The following is a 21,301-nucleotide window of genomic DNA, read 5'->3' on the forward strand; positions in this document are numbered from 1 at the left end:
GGAACTCCCTGGCTTTATGGCTGTGGGCAGAGCTTGCTCTCATAGTGCCCAAGGAGGAAGGATCAGACTTGGGTGCCCAAGTTCATCTTGGAAAAGGACACCTTGCCTTTGAGTGTGGATGGAGCGATGGTGGGTGACTGGTGACCTGTGGGCCCTGCCCACACATCCATCTTCTGCTAGGAGACAGACCCACTAGGGAACGCAAGCAACTTACGGCTGTAATGATGGATTAGCTGTGGCAGGCTGGAGAAAGCAGTCCTGGGGGAGATGTAATACCCCCCACCATCTAAGGTGCGGATCCTGTAGTGTTTGATGATGTCCCCATGAGCAGTGTCGCTGTCCCTCACAGACAAAGAATAGGCACCTGGATAAAGAGCAGAAGAAGGAACCGTGAGGACAAGCAACGCCTGACACAGGAACCAGCTACCTCCTCTTTCCTCTGCAGACTGCAACTGCAGTGGATCCCCACAGGTCCCCCCTCCCAGCTCCTGCTGAGACCTCCTCAGGGCAAGTCCTGCCAGGCTACAAACTTCCTTCTCTCTGAGTCAGATGGAGGGATGAAGGTTCACCAGAGCCTAGCTGGGCCTTTTAGGGCTTTATTGAGTAAGGCCTGCCTATGCGACAGCTAGCAGCCCCAAGGGAACAACACGGCAATCCGAACATCGTTAGTGCATCTCCATCCAAAACAATCAGACTCTCTTAAGGTCATTAAGGTCCTATGCCGCAGTTCCAGGTCTCCCATCTGAGCTTTCTCACCCCTGACAGCCCATCAAGATGAAACAAGTGACTGCAGTCTCGCCAGTTTGCAGGTACGCAGGACTGACGATGAGTTGAACCACCCAACCAGAATGACCAGAACTTCAGTTAGGGGAAGAGAGAAGGTCAAGAGGTGTGTGTCCCTTCTCAGCAAAATCCAGGGACCACATGTCCCTGTTGACCCTTACAGTCCTTGTGCCAAAGTCAATGGTTCAGCTGTCGTAGGCCTCTCTTTTACCATGAGTTTGCACTGAGGGTAATGAATAGGCGTTCAGGAGATTTGTCTTGTTCAGCTGTAAGTTTGTGGCTATGGGTAAGCCATAATTCACGAAGAGATTTAGGTGCCTTTTCATTTCGAGAGCTACTTAAAGATCTGCCACTCTGTTCTGCTTTTCTCTCCTTACAGTCGGTTTTAATGCGAACCATGGGCTTTTGCACACAAAAACAGCACTAGATGTTGCTACAGCACAGCAACTTCAAGCCTATTTCACTGTAAATTTCAATACAGATTCACAATGTTTTTTTCCCTTTGTCTGGATCATATTTCCGGAGTGAGCTGTTGTAAGCCTGCTGGGTTGTTCAAAGTCTAATATGTCACCTGGACTGATAGGCTGCTCTTCTAGTGTTTGAAAAGGGAAGGCTATATATGTTAAAAAATCTGTATCTGTCATGTAGGATCATAAGCAGAAGCATTCCACGATGACTGTGAAACCTTAATGCTTCGTACAAGGGGAAAGTTTACTAATGTATAATGCTCACTGACTGGCATTTCTCCATCACAACACCAATTCTCACTGCAGTTTCCTACATTGACTGGAAATCATTCCTTGTTCTGACTGCATTTTTAAAAAGTAACAGAAGAAAAAGACCTCCGTGGACGTTTGCTCTGCTGCAGTGATTACAAAATCCTTACAAGTAGGATTTGGGAGATTTTTTCCAAGTGCAGGCAGTCATTTGGAGGTGACTCTTTTTCTGGGGAGACCAGACTCTGAGATTCAGTGGCCTAATTTTCACAGAAGACAGAGCACCTGCCAGTTCAGCTGTGGAGCCAGACAACCCCAAGACTGAAAGCACACAGCTTTAGTACGGTGAGGTCCCTATGAACGGAGAGAGGTTGCTCTCCTGAAACACCTTCCTTCACCACGAGTGTGGTTTCATGGCCTGAGGGAGGCAAGATTCAGACATGAGAATCCCTTTTGGTAAAACACCCATGCAGCCAAACCTCTGAAAAGCAGCGCTGCAGGGTCTTTAGCAGGGCAACAAAAACTCCAGGGAAGAGCAGAGGAATGGCCCACTTTTACAGTCCATGTCTCAGCTAAGGGTGATTTCTCCAGGGAACGATCTTTGGACCCCAGCCAGTGCAAAGGGTGCTGCTAGGACTTGTGTCTGCACTGCTCAGTATTAGTCCTGCCAGAGCAGATCAGCCACATTCATGCTGCGTAGCACTTGGCCCTAGACCTCCGCTGGTACCTGTGTGGCCCAAAAGTGCAATTACTATTATTATTACTATTATTATTGTGATTGTTGCTGTTGATTATGTTATTATTTTAATTTCAAAGTGCTTGAAATAATGCGCAGGCCTGGGTATAGCCCATTAGAGTTGGGCTTGTGTTGCATGAAACCAAAGAGGTGCCTTACATGACCCGGGATGTGGCATAGGGTATGTGTGGGTATTTGAGAATGCAAGGACTGCTAGAGGAGTATATAGGATGAAGGAGCTAAACTTGGTGTGAACTCAGCTGTACTGATGATTGACAGCATTGCAGAAGGGAGCCCAGGAATTAAGGATTAACACATGCGCAAATGTGTGATTGGGGGTCGAGAGTTAGCAGAGAAGAAGGGAACTGATCTATTTGTTAGCGTAGCTGCACCCAAAATGTCTCCTCTCCAGCAGGACCTGCTCTCCAAATCCCACTGACTCGTTAAACCCTCTTGCATCTCTCAAACCAATGACACACAGCACGCAGCAGTGTCAGGGGCTCCCAGCACCCTCCAGGCCGATCTATCAGCTGCCTATTACCAGTGTTAATATTTATCCTGTCACTAGAGGTAACAGCTGCATTTCACCCCATGCCAAGGTTTAGGTTGCTTGCTGGAGTCAGCGTCGTAGAGCTTTCCCCATCATTCACTGTGGTCGAAGGGCTCCCCTGGGAGCGCAGTGGAAAGGCAAAGCACCAGGGCTGGAAAGCGTCAGCTCTCTCTTCCCTCAACGACAAGAGCAAGTGAATAAAATTAAGTGGAGCCAGACAGATGGCAGGACTCCTGCTTTCCCCCGACAACGGCCAGGATGCCCCAGGAGTCCTTCCTCCTTAGTCACAAAGGACATGCGCCTGCCCTCAGGCAGACACTCCATCCCAGCACAGCCCCAGGCAAACACGCGTGCAGGCCCACACCAGCACGCAACACCACAAAGCAGTGTGGGCACAACCGAATCTTGCCCTGGGCAGCTCTGGGTCTCAGACCCACCTGTCCTGCAGCTCACTGGATCCTCACCCCATCCTTCACAGGTCTCTCAGCTTCTTTCCGTTCAAAAGACAAAAACTGGGGAAGACCTCCAGAAGGTACAGTGGGTGAGATTCAGCTCCAGATTCACATACCTAGGGCTGATTCAATCACCTAAACATGGATTTTTTGGTACCACTCAAGATACTCAGGGACATCCACACGGGTCTGGCAGGTATAATGTGAACCCACACCTTCTGGTGGAGCTCCTGGAGCCAAGCAGGATGCCCTGGGGCACCTCATATGACTTTAAGATGTCCAGGTTTTGGCAACCAAATCAAGCCCCATTGCCTACAATGAGATCTCAGACACCTCCCATGTGTGCAGATATCTACATTTTGATTTCTATGTGTCAGATTGAGTCCTGCTTTCATATTACGTATGTGCGATCCTTTATCTCTAAAGGCCTCATGGGGCTCTTAACTCCTTATCATTTGTATGGAGTGTCAGATGGTACCAAGTGCTGTTTTTCTGATAAAGATAACTCCTTTGTACCCTGTGTTCCCTTCTGCAGAGAATGAAATCCTGCACACTCCAGTACCGAGCTGAAGCTCTGTGATATGGGTGATGCTATCATCCAGCATCTACTGCCTCCCTGGCTTGGGGTGAGAAACCCAAGAGTTCAACTGGATACTGCGGCTGAACTCTGCAAGGGCCCTCCCGCCGGGAGCACAGACACAGCAGTCTTACTACTCGCCAGGAGTTCGTGACTCGGCACAGCTGCGCGACTGTGTTCCCGCAGGCTTCAGAATACTACTGCTTCGGGGGAAGATTTGTTTATTTCCCGCAGCTTCAGTAAGGCTAGCTCTCTGCCGATGACTTCAGTGCTGATCTGATTCCCACACTCTCCTAACAAGGAGCCCATCTTCCTGGGATGTTAAATGTGCCTTTCGTGGCCTCTGCAAAATGCTGACTCAAAGAAAAGCCCCCAGGTTTGCAGAACTTTAGTATCTTTAACCACAAGCAAAATGAGACACCTGCAATACCTAGGGTGGACTGTGACAAGGTAGTGCAATTATGCAGGGTGCAGAATGCCTCCTGCTGTGGCTGAGTCCGATATGAGACAACTACCCTCCACAGCATGCAGCTAACGGGGCGATTGCCCTAGCTCAACTCCGTGCTTGCCCATGAAGGTCAAATGTTGTTGACGATGTGCTAGGTGAATGAAGATATACAATGGCAAGGAGAAAATCAAGAAGAACCTCTGGGGTTCAAAGGGCAAGGTTAATTCCATGGCACTGCTCTGGACATCTTTTTGTGGGTCACACTGCTTTATGTTGGCAAATGCAGCTTCACAGCACCTTTGGAGGTGCGAGGTTTTTTCTTTTCCTGTTTTCTTTACAGAGTAGGAAACTGTGGTTGAGATAGATCAAATGGTGTAACTGTGGCCATTCAGGAAGTCTAAAGGCACAGCCAGTACACGAATAGAAGCTGAATTCATAGAATGATTCAGAGAAAGACTAGGTGTTTGAAGGAACAACAGCATATTTTGAGACAGAATATTGAATATCAAAAAAGGCAGAGATGAGACTCACTTTTCAGAGCAGAAGCTGATTTCTGACCCTTTGGGATTAAGAGGGGACTTTCACAGAAGTGGAATATACTACAGCTGCTAGTGCAGAATATCACACGCTTCCTGCTAAGTCTAATTCTAGCCAGCAAAGACAAGACACTGGAGACCAGGTCTAGCCTGGCTATTCCTCTTTGAATCTCAGGACCCCACCTCTGTCCAAGCCCCATGCAATCTGGACTAACCCACACTCCAGAGAATTACAGCCTTTGAGGGAATAATTTCATTTTGTGTTTGCAGCTCATGGCAAGCGGAAACAAAGGACAATTGTCCTGAGCAAGTGTAGGAAAAGGTCTGATTGCTGCCATGACGGGCATCCAGAGATACCATAAAGACTAAGAGCATGCGTGGACAGAGGGCCTCTCCCCTTGCCAGCCCTTCGGTTGCAACACATGAGTGTCTGCCGGCCTTGTGAACAGCACATTAACTGTCGCCTGTTCCCCCCAGGTGCAATTCACCATTTTGGACCATGACAGGCACCTGGTCAAATATCCCAGCAAACAAAGGAGAGAGCACGAAAGGGATAAATGGAAGAGGAGAATGCAGTGACTAGTCCAAGTTTGACTATTTCAAAGGCACCACGAAGACAGTGGGGGAAACAATATTCAAGCAACCAAATGACTCACAAAGGGGCAATGCTAAAAACAAATTCTTCAGAGTTTCCTGGCTTGAATGCTCCAAAATTCCGAAAACTGCAAATCTGCATAGAAAGCAGCCCTCCTAGTTGCCCTCACTTTAGCAGGGACATGCAGAGGTGAAACCAGGGGTGGAGCAGGGAGGGAAGTTAAAAGTCTAGGTAAAAGTAGGCTGCTGTAATGTTAACCCAACACTCCTGCCTGATGGCTGGAGGGACAGAGCTACAGGAAGGGGAACATCTTGTTGCCCCACTTAGCACACTAGATATCACGTCTGTTCGAGAGCAGCACTTCAGTGTGCCTCTACGTGTGCGGTGAGATCCTGTCATTGGGGATGGCTGCAAGGTTGGGTCGGCCGTACAGCCAGGGCTCTGTGCAGCCAGGCTGCCTCTCTCTGAGCAAACTGCACAATGCCAGAGCCTGCTCTCTGAGGTCACATCCATGTGATGAAACTCTCTTACCCTCCGAAACAGGGTGGCTGCATTCAGTTTGACTGTTGGGAATGGTGCCTGGTTCATGCCAGGATCAAACCTGCACAGAGACTGAACACATGACCCAGCTGCATCATCCAGGTTCTGGCACTATTTCACTTACTAGTAAGGATGTAGCCATGGAGGAAGAGGCAGATACTGCCTTGGTGAGCACCCAGGTGAATGGGAGAAAAGAGATAACAGACACGAAGAAGAAGCTACTGTAGGCAAGAACTGATTGTGAAATGGAGGACTCTGTCTATCTGCTCCCACTTTTACTGTTTGGCCAGGCCCTTGTGGAAGCATTTGGGAAGTGAATCAAGGAAAAGAAGATCCCATGTTACTTCAGAGGGATGCTCCAAGTCTCTACTGATCTGCATTAGGAAGAACCAGACCAGCTTTCCCCATATGGTGAAGAAGAACTCCTGTATATGTTTCACAAAGGCAAAACCAAAGTGCAGTAAGAGTAAAGTACTTTCCTGAACTGCTATAAGGAATTGGTTCAGAGCAAAATGAGGGAACCATCATCAGCACCATGCTGTAAGCACAGCTACTGATCTGGAAGATGCAAGGAGAGCAAAGTAGGGAAGAACCAAAGCAAAATCCCCATGGGACAATTTAAACCAACTTCCAGACTGTCTACAAATTAACAGAACAGAACAAAGAAGTTGCAGTTATATAGTTATTAAGTACTATGGTTAACAACTATATCCACTGCCTAAAAGAGGTGACCACAATGCTCTGCCTTTTCCGTCCTCACTGGGTCACGTCCTCAAAAGACAGACAAGTTCATATGGAGAGAAAGTGAATGACGCCCACCTTCCCTGCTCCAGTCTCCTTCAAAAAAATCTACCTCTGTTTGCATCAACTCCCCTTGCTACAGACTGGCAGGGAACAAATATATCCTCCAGGAAAATATTCTCTCCAGAACTTTCTCCAAAATTCTGCAAGTTTCTGCTGAAAACAGGACAAATGCTTCCTCAAAAGTGCCAACAAGGACCTCCCTTTGCCAAAAAAGTAGTATCTCCTCAGGGAGAACGGGAAAAGAAAACCCATTAATCAGTGTTTTGGAAAGTCATTGCTGCTTATGTGTGTGACTGCCTCTTTGCAATGAACTATGGTGAAAGGAACCACCTTTACCACAGCCTGAACTAGAAATAAAGGTAGCAACATGAGCAAATCTTTGCTCTTGAAATCCCCAGCTCATTTCTACAGCCCTCACGAGTCTGGCAAGCATTATTTTCTCCTACCAGTTCCAGGAAGCTCCATAGAAACACTGACACAGCTGAACCCTGCAGCTCCAGTCTGAAAGGTTTTCCAAGCAGTGGCAATAATGAGAAGTTACACTCCCTCTGCAAATCTCACCTTTGCTGGTTTCACTCTCTCTGACAAGAAAAGAGCCAACTTTATTACCAGGATTCAACAGCAGCCGTTCAGCATCTTTTCTGCTCAGAGTTTTAAAATACCACCTGGGAGACAGAAAACGTAAAATCATTATTGAAAAAAAAAAAAAAGCTCTGAAAAAGAGCAAATTCTTTCCAGTTAGTTCATTTTTTTTACCATCATACTCTGAAACTGAGGGTTATTTTTATCAGCAAATAGCTTTATCTGCTGGAAAAGGCCAGTGATAGACTCTTTACAGTAGATTAACACCAGATTTTAGTCACTTTAGGCTTGTTCCACAGCCTAGCGATTGAGTCAGAGAAGACAGTAGATGGTCTGCACAGTACCGTATACGAGGGAAGTGCAAACACAGCCCCCGAGGCACTCAGGGACCCCCAGCTCCCTTGGCGAGCTAGCAAGCCCTGAGCCGTGCCCAGACAGGATGCATATAAAGTAGGTACATGGGCTGGAGGCAGAGGATTGGTGTTGACAGCCACTAAAACCTACCCTTTGCATCCAAAGAGCATTTATGCCCTGATCACATTTCTGTGCACTGTTAAATATCTGCTCAATTCAGTAACGGTCTAGTCCCTTAAAAAGGAAATTGCAAAAGGGATGGATTATTTATAGCCGAACATTGTAGGGGAAGGTACCTCATGGGAACCCTTCATTTCTCCTCTGGCATTATAGGAATAACAAACCCTCTTGGCTCAAGTCTTTTTTACCATCTTCTTTGAAGGAAGCCAAACATGAAGGCTGCATTTGTGCTACCGAAACAAACAGCGCCAGGATGTGGGCCTGGGCGCTGGCACTCAATTTTCTCCACTCTTAAATTGTTTGCACAGTTCCCAGCATAGCTGAAGCCCCAATCAACCCACCTCCTCCCAAGTGATTCTCAGTCCCAGTTTGCATATGGCCACTCTGTTAGAGGCTGAGGGATTTTAATAATATGCATGTGGGTGAACTGGCCCTCAGCACTGAAGAATGGGGCCCAGCACTGTTAATTTACCAGTGTAATTATAACCCTATGTTCTTTCCCCAAAACACTTGTTTTCCATGGTGGATGAAGTCAGTGGGACACAAGTCTTTGGCCACTTTCCCAATAGCAATCTCATACTCCCTGCTCTGCATCCACACTGCACTTAAAACTTCTCCTAAACTTTTGGGCAGTGCTGGCACGGATGATGAAAGGCCTCTTGCCTTCCAGCCCAGCAGTGACTACTTTCTGCTGGCAAGTTTTTCCTGTTGAGAGACTGGGCTCTTTCAGAAGGGAAAGCCCTGTATCAATCAATGTTCACCATTCGTAAGCTTACGCACTTACTTTTCCTCTTCCAAGCTGTCTACTTGTGCAACGAAGTTACTGGGGATATAGCCTTTCTTTCCATTGCTGAGGGATTTTGCCAGCCACCAGTCCCCCTCACTGCAAACCAAGAAGGGAAAGTGTGAGAAGATTTCATGACAGGCCGAGGCTAAGGCTACAGAGACAGCACGGTTTCTGGGCTTTCAAGAGCACAGCAAGCAGGCCAGCTCTCACTGAGGGAGATGTTAATCTACTCTGCCGGCCCGTCTCAGTTTCCTAGGGCCACCACTAAGTTGAAGACTGCTTACTAAAGCGACAGATAATCTTTCAGGGACTTCCGGAGGTGGCAGTGTCTTTCCATCAATGCACAGGAAGTGACCATGGACCGAAACCAAGGTACCTCTGCTAAGTGCCCCAAGTGAGAGGAAGGAAATTTGGGCCACTGTGGATTTATTTTGTCTCTTGCATAGGGACATGAATGCTCCTCCTTTCTGCTCCTTCCTCTACCTGCCAGACATATCACTGCTTTGCTCTCCTGTAAGTGACTCTCTCTTGCCACCAGCTGAGACCAAAAGCCATCCCCACCCAGTGGGCTCTCTGGGTCCTCTGCCCCAGCCAAGTGGTCTCAGCCCACAGTGTCTGGCTGAGAAATGTCACCTCAGGAGGTCACCTCACAGAGCAGTCAAGGATGGAGCAGCCCTTCTAAGCAGCCTGCTCCAAGGCAAAGTGGCCAGCAAAGCCCACCTCCACCTCATTATGGATGAGGCAGATGGACTGTCAGCCTCTGTTCTCATAAGTTTTAAAAGAAGAAAATGAAATGAAACCATCCACCTCTCTGGCTAGACTCTGTCCTGTCCTCCGATGACGCCCAACCCACATCCTTTGCAAAAGCACGATCAGCACAAAATATGCAACAGGCGAGAGGTTATTGTTGTTATTTATGGTACTTCTGCACCCACATGCACTGGCAGACTTGGGCTCTGGTGAAGAAGGTCCCGGTAGTTCTCAGGCAAGGACACTACCTGACCCCAAAGTATCTATAACCTGAGGAAAACAGCAACGTGTCACCTTCCCCATCTTGGAGGAAGAGAGAGCAGAGTGACCAGAGTCACATTCGGCATCTGGAGCAGAGCTAAGAATTGCTGGTGAGCTGCAAATTAGTGTCCAGCTCCAAAGTCCCCCTGATTTCCCAGACTGCCCATGCATGTCTTTGAGCTCCCTCTGGCAGCAAGTTACTTACTTGGAGAGGACTTGGAGTTTATCCCCCTTGACCAGCTCCAGGTCACGGTCACTTGAGGCAGCAAAATCGTACAGTGCAATCACAGTAAAGTCACCTAAAAGAAAAAGCAATACACTTGAATCCAGCCTGGTGTCTACCAGGAGGTCATGCACAATCAGGTGTATGGCATGGTGTTTCAACCCCCACCTGCACAGGGGCTTTGACCCCCCCCTCAATTTCCCCAAATCCAAGCTTTCCACCAGCCCAATTTTCCTGCCAACCTCTCCTCAGGGAACTAGCACTGATTCACCAAACTGTTGGCTGCATAGATATTTTCAAACCACTCCAGATCCCATTTCCACAAAACCTAGTGAGTCAACAAGAAAAAAAAGAAGTTTGTGCAGAATAAGAAGAGTCATAAATAAACTGTCAGTGTTTGGCCTCAATTTTACATGGTGGTAAACAAAAAACGCTGTGGCAATATTTCCCAAGGTGGCTCTGGGATTTCATTCAGAAAGATGAAGGCTATTTGGTTAAAAAAAGGCAGAGAGTCATCTACGTTGCTGCTACTTGAGCCCATTGCTAGGATTTAACACTCCCTCTGGATGCTCTTGACTCAGCCTGTAACTGGGCCTTCCCTTTTCTGCCTTGCAGACCCATACGTGACACCACGTTCAAGTCTCGCTGCCGTTCTCTACCCAGCGTCGCTAATGCCCAGCTGTTCCCTTCAGCTCACTCTATTAAAACTCTCACTGAGGCGGCTACCATTCCACGCTGTCCTTCCCTTCCTCTGGCCTTGATATATTTCGGATTTCCTCCCTCCAGACCACGAAACTGGTGCTCTATGCCTTCCTGTCACCCATTTCGCTCACAGCCCAGGCGGACTGAGGCTGCGAGTGGGTCTGAGAGCCCGTCCCCTACCCTAACCTATCACTTTTATTCCAGCCATATTGGTCCAGCCTAAATTTTGTCATGGCAAAATAGACTTTCGGGCGCCGGTGCATGCAAGCAGGGCTGTGCACGGCAGAGCTGCCGCCCGGTATTTGTGCTGTAAAACTGCTAACCCACCCTGGTGCAGATCTCTGCAGGCGGGAGGCTCAGGGGAGCTGAATCGCTATGTTTGCATGTCCGGGTTGTGCCGGTGCTGCTCTGCGAGAGGTTTTGCAACCGTTCATATGTGCTCTGCATGCTCGCAGCTACTGAAGCAGAAACGAGAAGCTATTTTAGGGCAGATCAAACCTTATAAAGAAGACCAGCACACAAAAAAACACCAAACCAAAACACAGTAGCAAAAAAGAAAAGAAAAAGAAAAAGGAGAACGTTGACTGTGGAAAGGTTTTAGCTTGTACACAGCCTTATTAATGCAGTAAGAGCGATGGATGGCCTATATATAGTTTTTCAAAACAGACTCTCAAGCCACTGTCTCTGTGTGACCTTTTCAAATAATGCCACCAGCAAGGGAGCCAGACTGGCCCTTTGTCATCGCAAGATAACGTGTCTCTGGGACAACTCGGGTTTTGTGTGTATGCGGGGCCCGGCTGCTGCTCTGCCTGGAGATTTATTGGAGAGATCAGATGAGAAAGGGCCAGCGTGGGAGGGGAGAAGAGAAGGGAACTGCAGTTTTGCAAACCAAAGGCAAGAGCAGTTCCCTTCAGGCTTGTGAGTAGGCACTTGGAGATCAATGAGGAGTTTCAAAAGAGCCTCACCCACTCCTGCGTATGGAGGAAAGGATGGTCAGGCACAAAGCAGAAAGCTTTGAAGTCTTAAAATAGCTTGCACAGTTGGATGCTTCCCTTTGGGGGATCTCAAAGCATTTGGCGTTAGCAGTGCATCCAAACTCTCGTTGCCTCCTGGAGAAAGTTGTTGTTACCACGGTTTTTGAACGTGGATGTGAGCAACTCTGAAAGGAGAGAAGGCCACTCAGCTAGCACCTCTCACAGTCATCCATGCAACTTGTGGTGTAACTGCTACCTCCCTCCTTGGCCTTGGACTTCACCCATTCATCAGGTTAATGGAAGTCTTTTCCCTAAGATTAAGCATTTCTGCAAACAGTCAGCTCACAGATTTCAGGCCCCAATATATCTGCGGCACATGCAATGGTGTAGCCATGTCAGGCATGTTTCAGCGGGTGAATGTCCAAAACCCTCTAGCACAGAGCTTCTCTGACATGAAAGGTTTCTGGGCATGTGCCTGCTGCAAGATCTCCACAATGAATGTGCTCATCCACATGTATGGTCCTACTCTTTTTGAAGGTAAAATAATACAGTGCTCACACTTTTGCTTTGAAAAATAGAAGCGGATGTATAAACATCTTCAGGCACAGCGTGGATATGTATTCCAAAAAAATTAAATTAAAAAAAATACAGTTTTGATCTTGAAGAAGTTGAAAACGTACAAATAAACAAACAAAAAAGGATCGAGAGAGAAAAGGGGAAAGAAAAAGAACAAATAAAGCAAGGACAGAAAGGTTTTATGTGCTGAAGAATATTACGTCCACCTCATCCATTTTTCAACATATGCATTGAGAAACATTGCACACTTAAGTGAGCCAAAAGAAAAGCTCTCTCTGCTCAAGCCAGCAAGACTTGCTGTCTCATGATGAAAGTGCCTCTTTCTGTCTCTTAGTTTGCCACCCCGCTGAAAAAAAAAAAAGTGTTGGTAATACTTTCTTGGCCCATATGATCAAGTTAGATCATGAGTGATTCTGTACAGCACCCGGCACAGTGAAGCCGCTGGAGCTGCTAAGAGTGGCTGCTTTGCAGATAATGCTAACAGTCCAAAGGCTTTGATTGCGAGCCAAATATGTCTTGGCTCTGTGATGCTGTCAGGAAAGTTAGATACCAGCTCAGTTTGCACAGGCTGAGTGCCAGTTTGATGGCTTAATAGAAATGATTCAAACAGTCTTCCCACCGCTGTCCCGTCATGAATGGGAGGCCTTTGCAGCCGTCCCATGGCTGCAGAGCCGCGCTGAGACTGTGCCAAGGTCCCTCGGAGGAGCGCGAGTTGTTTTCGAGCAATGATAGGATGGTCGTGGGGTAAATGACAGCTCCTCAGAGCGTGTGCTGGCCACCTGGGTGCGCTGAGCTATGAGACACTATTGCTGAAAATGGGTTCGGCTTCCCGTTTCAGCACAGCATGGGCTAATTCGCTAGAGTAAATGCAGGCTAGAAAAGCGTGCCTGAGCAGCACGCAGATGCTGAATGCACACCGGCCTTATTGCTGCGCTCTCTGCAGGGGACGTTGTTCGGTCCCGTTGATGGAGCTGCAGAGTTTGCGTGCTGGCACCGCTGCCTCTCCCAGCAGCCGGCAAGCCCAGGTGTGACCGTGTGGGAGATGTCTCTCAGGGCATCCAGGCTTGTGCTGGGAAAATGTTTTCTGCCAAAAATATTTGAGCCTCCTGTTTTGACTCAGTGAGTGTATTTGCAGATAATTTCTGCTTTCTCCAGAAAACTATGCCAAACCCAAGCCCATAACTTTTTCGTTAGGAAATTCAAACATTCTGGGCAACTCTCTCTCATCCTCCTTCCCCCTCTTTCTTTTGATCAGCAACATCTATTTTTGATCAGAAGTTTTCATTTTTCTTTGAAAAGTCAGCCTTTTCAGTAGAAACAACCCTTCCTTTTTCTAACTAAGTTCATAGCCATGTTTCTGACAGTGTTCCTCTCAAACTCCAATCATATGCAGGGAAAGACTATAAAAATGACTAATAAAAAATGGCCGTAAAAACTGATGCTAATCTTGAGATGCCTCAGAAGACCTTAATTTCCAGAGTGCACTTAGCTCTCACCCTCTGACAAACAGCCCTATTCATCCTATGGTCAGTAAAAAGAAAGCAGAGAGGTTGAAGCTGCAGTTCCTCAGTCAGAAGAAATGTCCCCTCCCCACCAAAATGATTCTCTGTGCAGTCCCAGGCTATTATAATTAATGCCTGAGGACAAGCAGCCAAAAATTCACCCCACAGAGCTGAGAGAGGATTCAGCACTGACCTTAAAGATATCATCAGTGCTTATCCCCGAGGTAAAACAAATGAGTGACTAGCACGAGAGAAGATCCACCCTAAGCGAAATGTGTGTTGGCAGTGATGCAAACACTACAGGCTTATCCAGACTTACAGACTTTTGTGTTTCTTCATGCTACTTCTAGAAGCCAAGTAAAGACAAGAGGAATTAGACTTACATTAACAATAAATAAATAAACAATTTCTGAGACATCGGTGAAAACCTGAAGCTGTGAAACAAACTGCCCAGCACTGAGATCAGAAGGGAAAAAAAATCAAAATGAAAGGAATGCAAACAGTGCAGAAAAGAGAGAAAAAAAATATATATATATATATATATGTATTTAATTTTATAGCAAATCTCATTCTTCCATAGTCAGTAATTTTTGAATGACTGAACTTGTAAGCGCTCCACAGGGTATAATTCAGGTCTTTGATTTTTATATATAATTCAGGTCTGTGATTTTTCATGTGATCAAATTGTCTGGATTCTGTGCTTCCTCTATCAATTTACTTCCATTGCCTTCTTTCACTAGAATAAACACAGGCCTCAAATGTCTCACATGGTTCCTCTCAGCCCATTTTGACACAGAGGCAGAGTCACTTCTGGAAATCCAAGCACTACTAGAAAAAAATAACTTCCCCAGACTATCACTGTGAGTATTCCTCCAAAACTGGAACTGAACCCAACAAACCAAAACATTTTTGATAGCTGAATATGGCTAACATGCTACTTAATGCATTTTTTTAAGCATCTTTCCACTTCTGCCTTCTGACATGAAGCAGAAGTAAAAACCGCCTCTCTGAAGGTAGCTTTTGTTGTGCTTCTAGCCAGAGTAAGAACATTGATTAAAAAAAAACCATGAAAAACTGCCCTGGCGATGTCTGCTCAGTTATGGAAACACAAGAGCACAGTTGCTTGGAAACATGCCATGAAAACAATTTTCCAGAAGAAAGCATGATTTCTGGAAAACTGGTACTTCCATGGAAACTCACCCCGATTCACAAGGCTGAAGAGCTACACCTCCCACCACACGTGTGTCAGCGCAGGAGAAAGACGCAATAATATTGAACTGGCTCAAAACAAAACATTTTAGTGTTCCCGTAACGATCTCCGTAACAAATGTCAGTTTTGAAGAACATTTTGACATTCCAGTAGTTCCTCTGGACACTGCATGGGAGAGGCTCTCAACTGTCCTTCCCCAAGACCACGAAGGCGTAGAGCCACCGTTCCACCCCTCCTATTTATTTGACGCCCTGCCTTTTCCTTTTCTCACAGACCCCAGATTTTCCCGCTTCATCCCACTTTGCATTTTCCCCCCTTCACTGTTAAAAGGAATAAAATGACCAAGTGTGGGGTTGTTGTGCCATCTTCAGAGTGGCTCCGGAAAAAAAAAAAAAATTGGCACATATTCTAAACAGCCCCTTCAGACACAGTCTTCTCTTCTTTTCCCTTTTTCCCCTCGTACTTCTCCAGAATGCCTCCTTCTCCAGAGCCTCGTCCCTCTCTCTCTCCTTCAGGCACAACCCTCTGCTCCTTTTCTCCTACTTTTTCTCCCGTTTGAAGGTCCCTATTTTCTCTTTACCATCTGCTTTCTTCCATGCATCCTCTATTTTATGCCCTCTTCAAATTCTCTCTCTCTCTCTCTCTTTTTTTAATCTACAAAATGTATTTGACACAAATAGAAACAAATTGCTGTGGGAGGCTGGGCAGAGGTAGCAGAAGGTTTTCTGCTAAAAGATCATCATTTACCAGGCGCCATCAGACAATTCTGCAATCTGCAAACAATTGCAGAGTTGAAGTCAATACCCAGTCTCCAAGCAGGGGCTCTGGCCATCCTAATTTTATTCTCTTTTTTTGTTGTTGTTTATTCTTTTTCCTTTTTTTCTTTGCAGTCTATCTGGGCCCTCTGATGCCTTCAATTTCCTCTGAAATTTTCAGAAGACTGGATATGGCATCCACAAGTTTTCACCGTGCAGACAGGGCCAGAGACAGAGAAATCTCATGCAGCTGATGTCTCAGACCTCACTTTGCTCAATCAACGAAGAAAGGGCATTTTTTCCTTCTCTCTTTGATGAGTGTGAGAAATTAGCAGATAGAAACATTTAGTGATTTAAACTGAACCTTCCGAAACATACTGATAAACTCCCTGCCTGGCAACTGTAAAAATACAGAAACCGCACGCTCGCTACATGACAACTTGTTCTCAAGACCTGCTGTTGAGAGACCACCATCTTGCAAAACCCCACGGGAAGGCAAAGGAAACAGCAATTGATTTAAGAATCTTACCTTGTACAGAGGCTTGGTTTAGATGAGGTCTGTTGATATCTTGCCTGCCCTTTGATATAAACAGAAAAAGGAAAAAAAAAAGGCATTTATTACTTTGCTATGTTTTGCAGAAGGGCCTACTTTGAGCTTCACAGGTGACTGGGTATCTGATTTGGAGTCCACTGTAGTCAGTCAACATCCCTCTGCTGCTGGCAATGGCCCCTGCTTCTGTCTCCTTGTGTGTCGTAATGGTTTTAGCACATTTCGCTGTGATGTGTTCATAGCTGGCTTGACAGTCTGCTTGAATAATCCTTGGCTCCTTTCTGAATAAAAGCATAAATCTGCTACCCACTCATTTAGACCCTGGTCTATCCAATTCTGTTCACTGGTGCCAGACCTTGGATAAATGGGGGATGAGACGTGAATGGTCCCATTGAGAAATGACAATCTCAATATTATTCTAAGCAGACTACCAGGGATATACTTCGCCATAATTATCTCAAGGCTCATGGAATATTCTTTGCTCAGGGATACATACAGGAAACAGAGCCCGCGACTGCACTAGCGGATTAAATAGCAGTGAGGCACTGCAACTCGCCTGCCCACAACCACTAAAATGTTAACATGGTCCCTAGTACGGCTTTGGCCCAGCCCAACCAGTACTGACCCACACAACCCCCTGGGAATGGTTTCGGGGTTAGCATGGGTCAGAGATCATTCCTAATTGGCAACTGGGATGCAACCACCTTGTTTTGGAGGCTATGTTTAATATTATGGAAATGGCCAGGTGGGCTCAGTTGCCCTCTACCCTGCTTTAGACCACAATCCTGTGATCATGAGCAGCCCAGGGTGTAGTACCTAGTGACTAAAGTGAGTGTTCGGCCACAACCAGAGGTATTTACACACATGCAAAGGGAGTGAACCCCAGGCACTGAGTTAAAAATGTCTAGTGCCTGCTGTCTGTATTATCCTTTGATTCGTGCTTATCAGCAGAGTGGGGCAGGAGAGATGCTCACTGCTCTTTCTAATCTAACTGAAATAAATATGGATTTTCCCTGACATATGAGAGCTTGGTGCCTGTGGCAAAAAATGAGTACCAGAACGTGATTGATGATGCTGTATTTACACTGAAAACAGCCACTCTCCAATGAGCTGGAGAGAAGAAAATTTAGGAAAAGAACATCCTCTTGATCAATCTGACATTCGCTGTCATGAAGACTGGACTTTGTAACCACGAGAGAACTCAGGAATGAAACTAACAGGGCGAAAAAGTCTCCATCTGTCATCAAAAGCAATGTTAGGCAATTCCTCCCTCATCTCAGAGCTCAGGACCTGAGATGGTCTCGCATGATAGTTGCACCTCCATCTCCTCTTGTGCTGGCTGCCTAATGCAGTGTTGAGAAACCTTGCAACATTGCTAGCAAAGAACAAGAAAAGAGAAAGCATCTTCATCCCCTCTGCACAGCAACAGGCAGAGAGATGAAGAGATTGCCCAGGTTTATATAGGGAGTTTGTCTATCCACGTCTCCTGAATCCTAACCTAGTGTCTTACTGGTCTGACCCTCTTTCTTCAGTCGGTTATCTTCCCTGATGGTAAAGTTTCATTTGTGGTTTGCTGCTCTGAATCTTAGCTAGAATCTGGCCCATCTTTGTGCCATTTTTCATATCAGCAGGTTATGACTGGGTTGCAGAGCGCTGAGGGCAGCAGTCCTGTCTGAGAGATACGGGGCCAGCACGAAGGAATTGTGCTCAAGTGGTGCATGGCGCACAGAGCAGTGTCCCCTGCACCTTCTCCTCCTGGCCCCTGTTCTGCTCCCCCGTCCAGCCTGTCCAAATAATTGTGCTCAACACAACCAGCTTTTGAGAGCCCCATCATTGTTAGCCCACTCAGATGATTCACCGCTGCAATATGTCCCCACAGCGAAAAGGGCATCCTTTTTGCCAGAGGAAAACCCAGAGTAGACAGTGAACAGTTCACCCCATGTTAAGAAGCTTGTTGGGGGAAGCCAGGGGTAAACCTCTGTTTTCTGTCCTTTGAACCACATTTCCCAAATTTCAGGAAATAAAAGCACTCAGGTTCCTACCATCAAACGTAAGTACTGCCTGTTTCTCTCCAAGCAGTAACTGAGCTGTGGAGGACCCCAAAAAGAAACAAGAGACTTACCTTGGGTGGACTGGGAGGGATTTTATTCCTGTGTTTTGAGTTGCTTCCAGAAGCGTATTTCTCATTGGACGTCAGCTGATTTTTGCTCCCACGCAACCCCATCCTGAAAGGAAGAACAGAAAGGACTTTCTAATGAGACTGCTGCTGGGGGAAGGGGCAGGCAGTGAGGGACAAAACGACCTCCTCATTCACAAAGAACAAGTTGGGGGAGATGACAATGCAGGGGCAATGGGACAGTGGAGGGATGAGTCTGAAACCATCCCATCTACAGTCCTCTTCACTACCTCTGCACCTCACAGTTTCTGCTGTTCTTCTACAAGCCTGATCATTCACACTTTGCAGGTGAGGCTCAGAGAGACATTGTGAGCAAAAAAATGGGCACCATAAGGGCTCCATCAGTCATATTTTTAGATGCTGGCATTGGGGTGAGATGAATCATGCCCCTCCAGCTTTTACTTTTCTGTACTAATTTTAAAAGGAGACACAAATGACTACTCTGAATGTGTCCACTCCCCAATGTGGAAATGCCCTAGTTGGCATTGCACAGTCTTGCTCCAGAGCCAGGTGATGCTGCCTGCGTGCACTGCTGAAGGATCAAGGGGGTCGAGGAGATGCTGGAGCTCCTGGGGAATATCACTGTGCTGAGCTAAGCAGATGCACCAGGACTTGGCTTTTTTGTCCATGTGCAGTGCCCTAGTGCTGCTTGAGATGCTCCGGGGTCACACAGAGTGTGGATCTCCTGTACATCCTGGATTATGTTTCCAAACCCCATGTGGGTGTTGCAGACGTTCTGGAGCATCTCAAAGAGCACTAAAAACAAACAAATCAAACCCTTTCCATGGGCTGTCCTCTGCTCCACACTAGGTTTCCCACCTTTGTGCCTGAGGGTGGGTATATGTTGCAGCCCAGAAATGCAATTTCAGCTCTGTCCAATAACCATGGCATAATACTAGGTGTGGGCAGGCAAAATACCCAAACCATGGCAACCTGGGCCTGCTCAGCCCCTGAAAAAGTAGAGAGCAGCTGAAGCCAGCGTCACTGAAGCTCTACTGCCAGTAGTATATAAGGTATCTGCCCTGTCCAGTACCAAAGTCCACCCTAGCCCCCTGCCCTTGGCGATTTTCTGCCTTTTCTGAAGCTCTAGAGAATGAAGTCAAGGTGGGGGTGTCAACCCCCTTGCAATAATGGGAAAATTAAGGCTTGGACTGCGTCACTGTTCATGCTATAAAAAGGGAAAATGCTGTTTAGCTGCAGCTAACATGTCACAATGTTTCTGAGAGATGGAACCAGAGCAGCAAAACCTTGCTTCAAACCAAAGACATTGAAATGTGTGGGCTAAATGTCCAAAAAACCCCTAATTCTCAGAACTGAGCAAAGAAACTTTGACTCCAGTTCTTGGCAAAATACCTCAAGGTCGGTAATGAACACAAAGCGTCAGGGATTGAAGGTCCAGGGATCAGTACGTCTTTGTAGATAGTCAATTTCCACAAAAGTCCATCTGTTGCTATGTCATGATAGTCAGAGACCAAAGAACACATTCAAAGAAACTTTCAGCAAGCCAGCTTTGCAAGAAAAACAAATTCATCCAGTCAAACATTTTTTTTTGCTTTCTTACATGATTGTAATGCTTCAAAAATTGAGACCTCTGAAATGAGAAGCTGGTTTCCAACAGAGACATCCTAACATTTTAATGAATTATTTTTTTGAAGCATCTTCTCTCTTCTGTCTCATTTTTATTTTTACTGATAAACTGAGCAAAGTCAAAGGAATCGGTGAAATCTTTCAGGATACCCAATACAAATTTTTATTTTTATTTTTAATTTTTTTCCAATTGAAAGTTTTTCAGCATCCAAATTTCACAGAGTTCTTCTCACATCTGAATTTTCAGATGGTCCATCCATCTGTACACAGGTCTCAGCACCACTCTGGGCACTGACTCAACACAGTTGGAGGGGAAGTATTGCCTGCTGAATCAGCCACGGCATTTCCTGAGCAAGTTCTTTTAAATTTGGCAGTCTCTTCTCCAGGTTTTAACCAAGTTTTGCTTTGCTTAGATGATCTGGTTGTCATGCAATAGAACATGATTTGTTTAGGGAGTTTTTCCATCTCTCCCATTTGCAAATTTTTGGAAGATAAATTTGTGCCAGGATTTCCGATTCTGAATGGTGTTAGTTACCAGGATAATAAGTGAGAGTAGCTAGTGTTCCCTTTTCACCCAGGAAGCTGCAAGGTATTGCTTTTAGTCAAGGCAGGATGATAGACAAGTTTTAGATGGCACTTGCTACCAACCTTAAAAAGGCCCAAAGTCTACGTGTGCGTTGAAAGTCTCTGTGTGGTCCTTGTTACTGGTTCACTGGAGCATCTCGGGGTCTTTGACACACTCTGCCTTTGAAGGGGATATACAGATGTAGCAATTGCCCTCTTCTCTGTAGAGTTAGGGGACACGAGATGTAGCGCAAGTCAGTGATATGCTTTGACGGCCCATCATGTCACCAAGATCACCTTAGGGGAGGACTGATGGGCTGTCTGTGGGATGGGAGATGTGTGTTTTGGGTCTCAGTGGCACCAGTGGGGCAGAGCAGGAAGGGACAAGGAGGTAGGTGGTGAAGGGGCGAGGATGTCCTACCCGTGGCCCCGCTTGCAGGACCTGTGGGAAGCAGGGACCGTACAGCCGGCTGTGAATCTGGCCCGCGTGTCTCCCTGCAGTGTGTCTGTGCCCAGGTGGGCATTGCAACCCGTTCTGCCGCACCACCTTGGGCATCCAACCACGCCAAGATGGGGACACGTCTCTACTGCATGTCCTAACCACCAGACCAATATCTAGCCTGTTTACACGCACTGTCGCAAACAAACCAGAGCACTTGCGTAAACCGGAGCTTTCTCCGCACATGCATGTAGCAAAGAAATGTTTGTTGTGAGGCGATGCAGAGATGCAAACAGCATGTCCCAGCTCGGGCGGGAAATGGTACCGGTGAAAAGCCTCTCGCAAACGTCACCCACCACCACCCACGTCTTCACACAAAGACATTACCATAG

The 21,301-nt window shown here is 46.6% G+C and overlaps 1 protein-coding gene across 1 annotated transcript in view; it reads right to left on the reverse strand.

Moving 5' to 3' along the window:
* The window catches only part of BLK (BLK proto-oncogene, Src family tyrosine kinase), a 46,595-nt gene that overhangs the window by 10,139 nt on the left and 15,155 nt on the right, over window positions 1-21,301 (reverse strand). The window contains exons 2-7 of the mRNA XM_067294865.1: window positions 18,266-18,368; window positions 16,123-16,171; window positions 9,857-9,950; window positions 8,638-8,736; window positions 7,299-7,402; window positions 215-364 (exon numbers count right to left, since the gene is read on the reverse strand). Coding sequence (XP_067150966.1) covers window positions 215-364; window positions 7,299-7,402; window positions 8,638-8,736; window positions 9,857-9,950; window positions 16,123-16,171; window positions 18,266-18,367 — 598 coding nt within the window. The 5' untranslated portion in view covers window position 18,368. The remainder of the gene's footprint in view (window positions 1-214; window positions 365-7,298; window positions 7,403-8,637; window positions 8,737-9,856; window positions 9,951-16,122; window positions 16,172-18,265; window positions 18,369-21,301) is intronic.

Source organism: Apteryx mantelli, chromosome 3, assembly GCF_036417845.1.
Source record: "Apteryx mantelli isolate bAptMan1 chromosome 3, bAptMan1.hap1, whole genome shotgun sequence".
NCBI classification, from domain to species: domain Eukaryota; kingdom Metazoa; phylum Chordata; class Aves; order Apterygiformes; family Apterygidae; genus Apteryx; species Apteryx mantelli.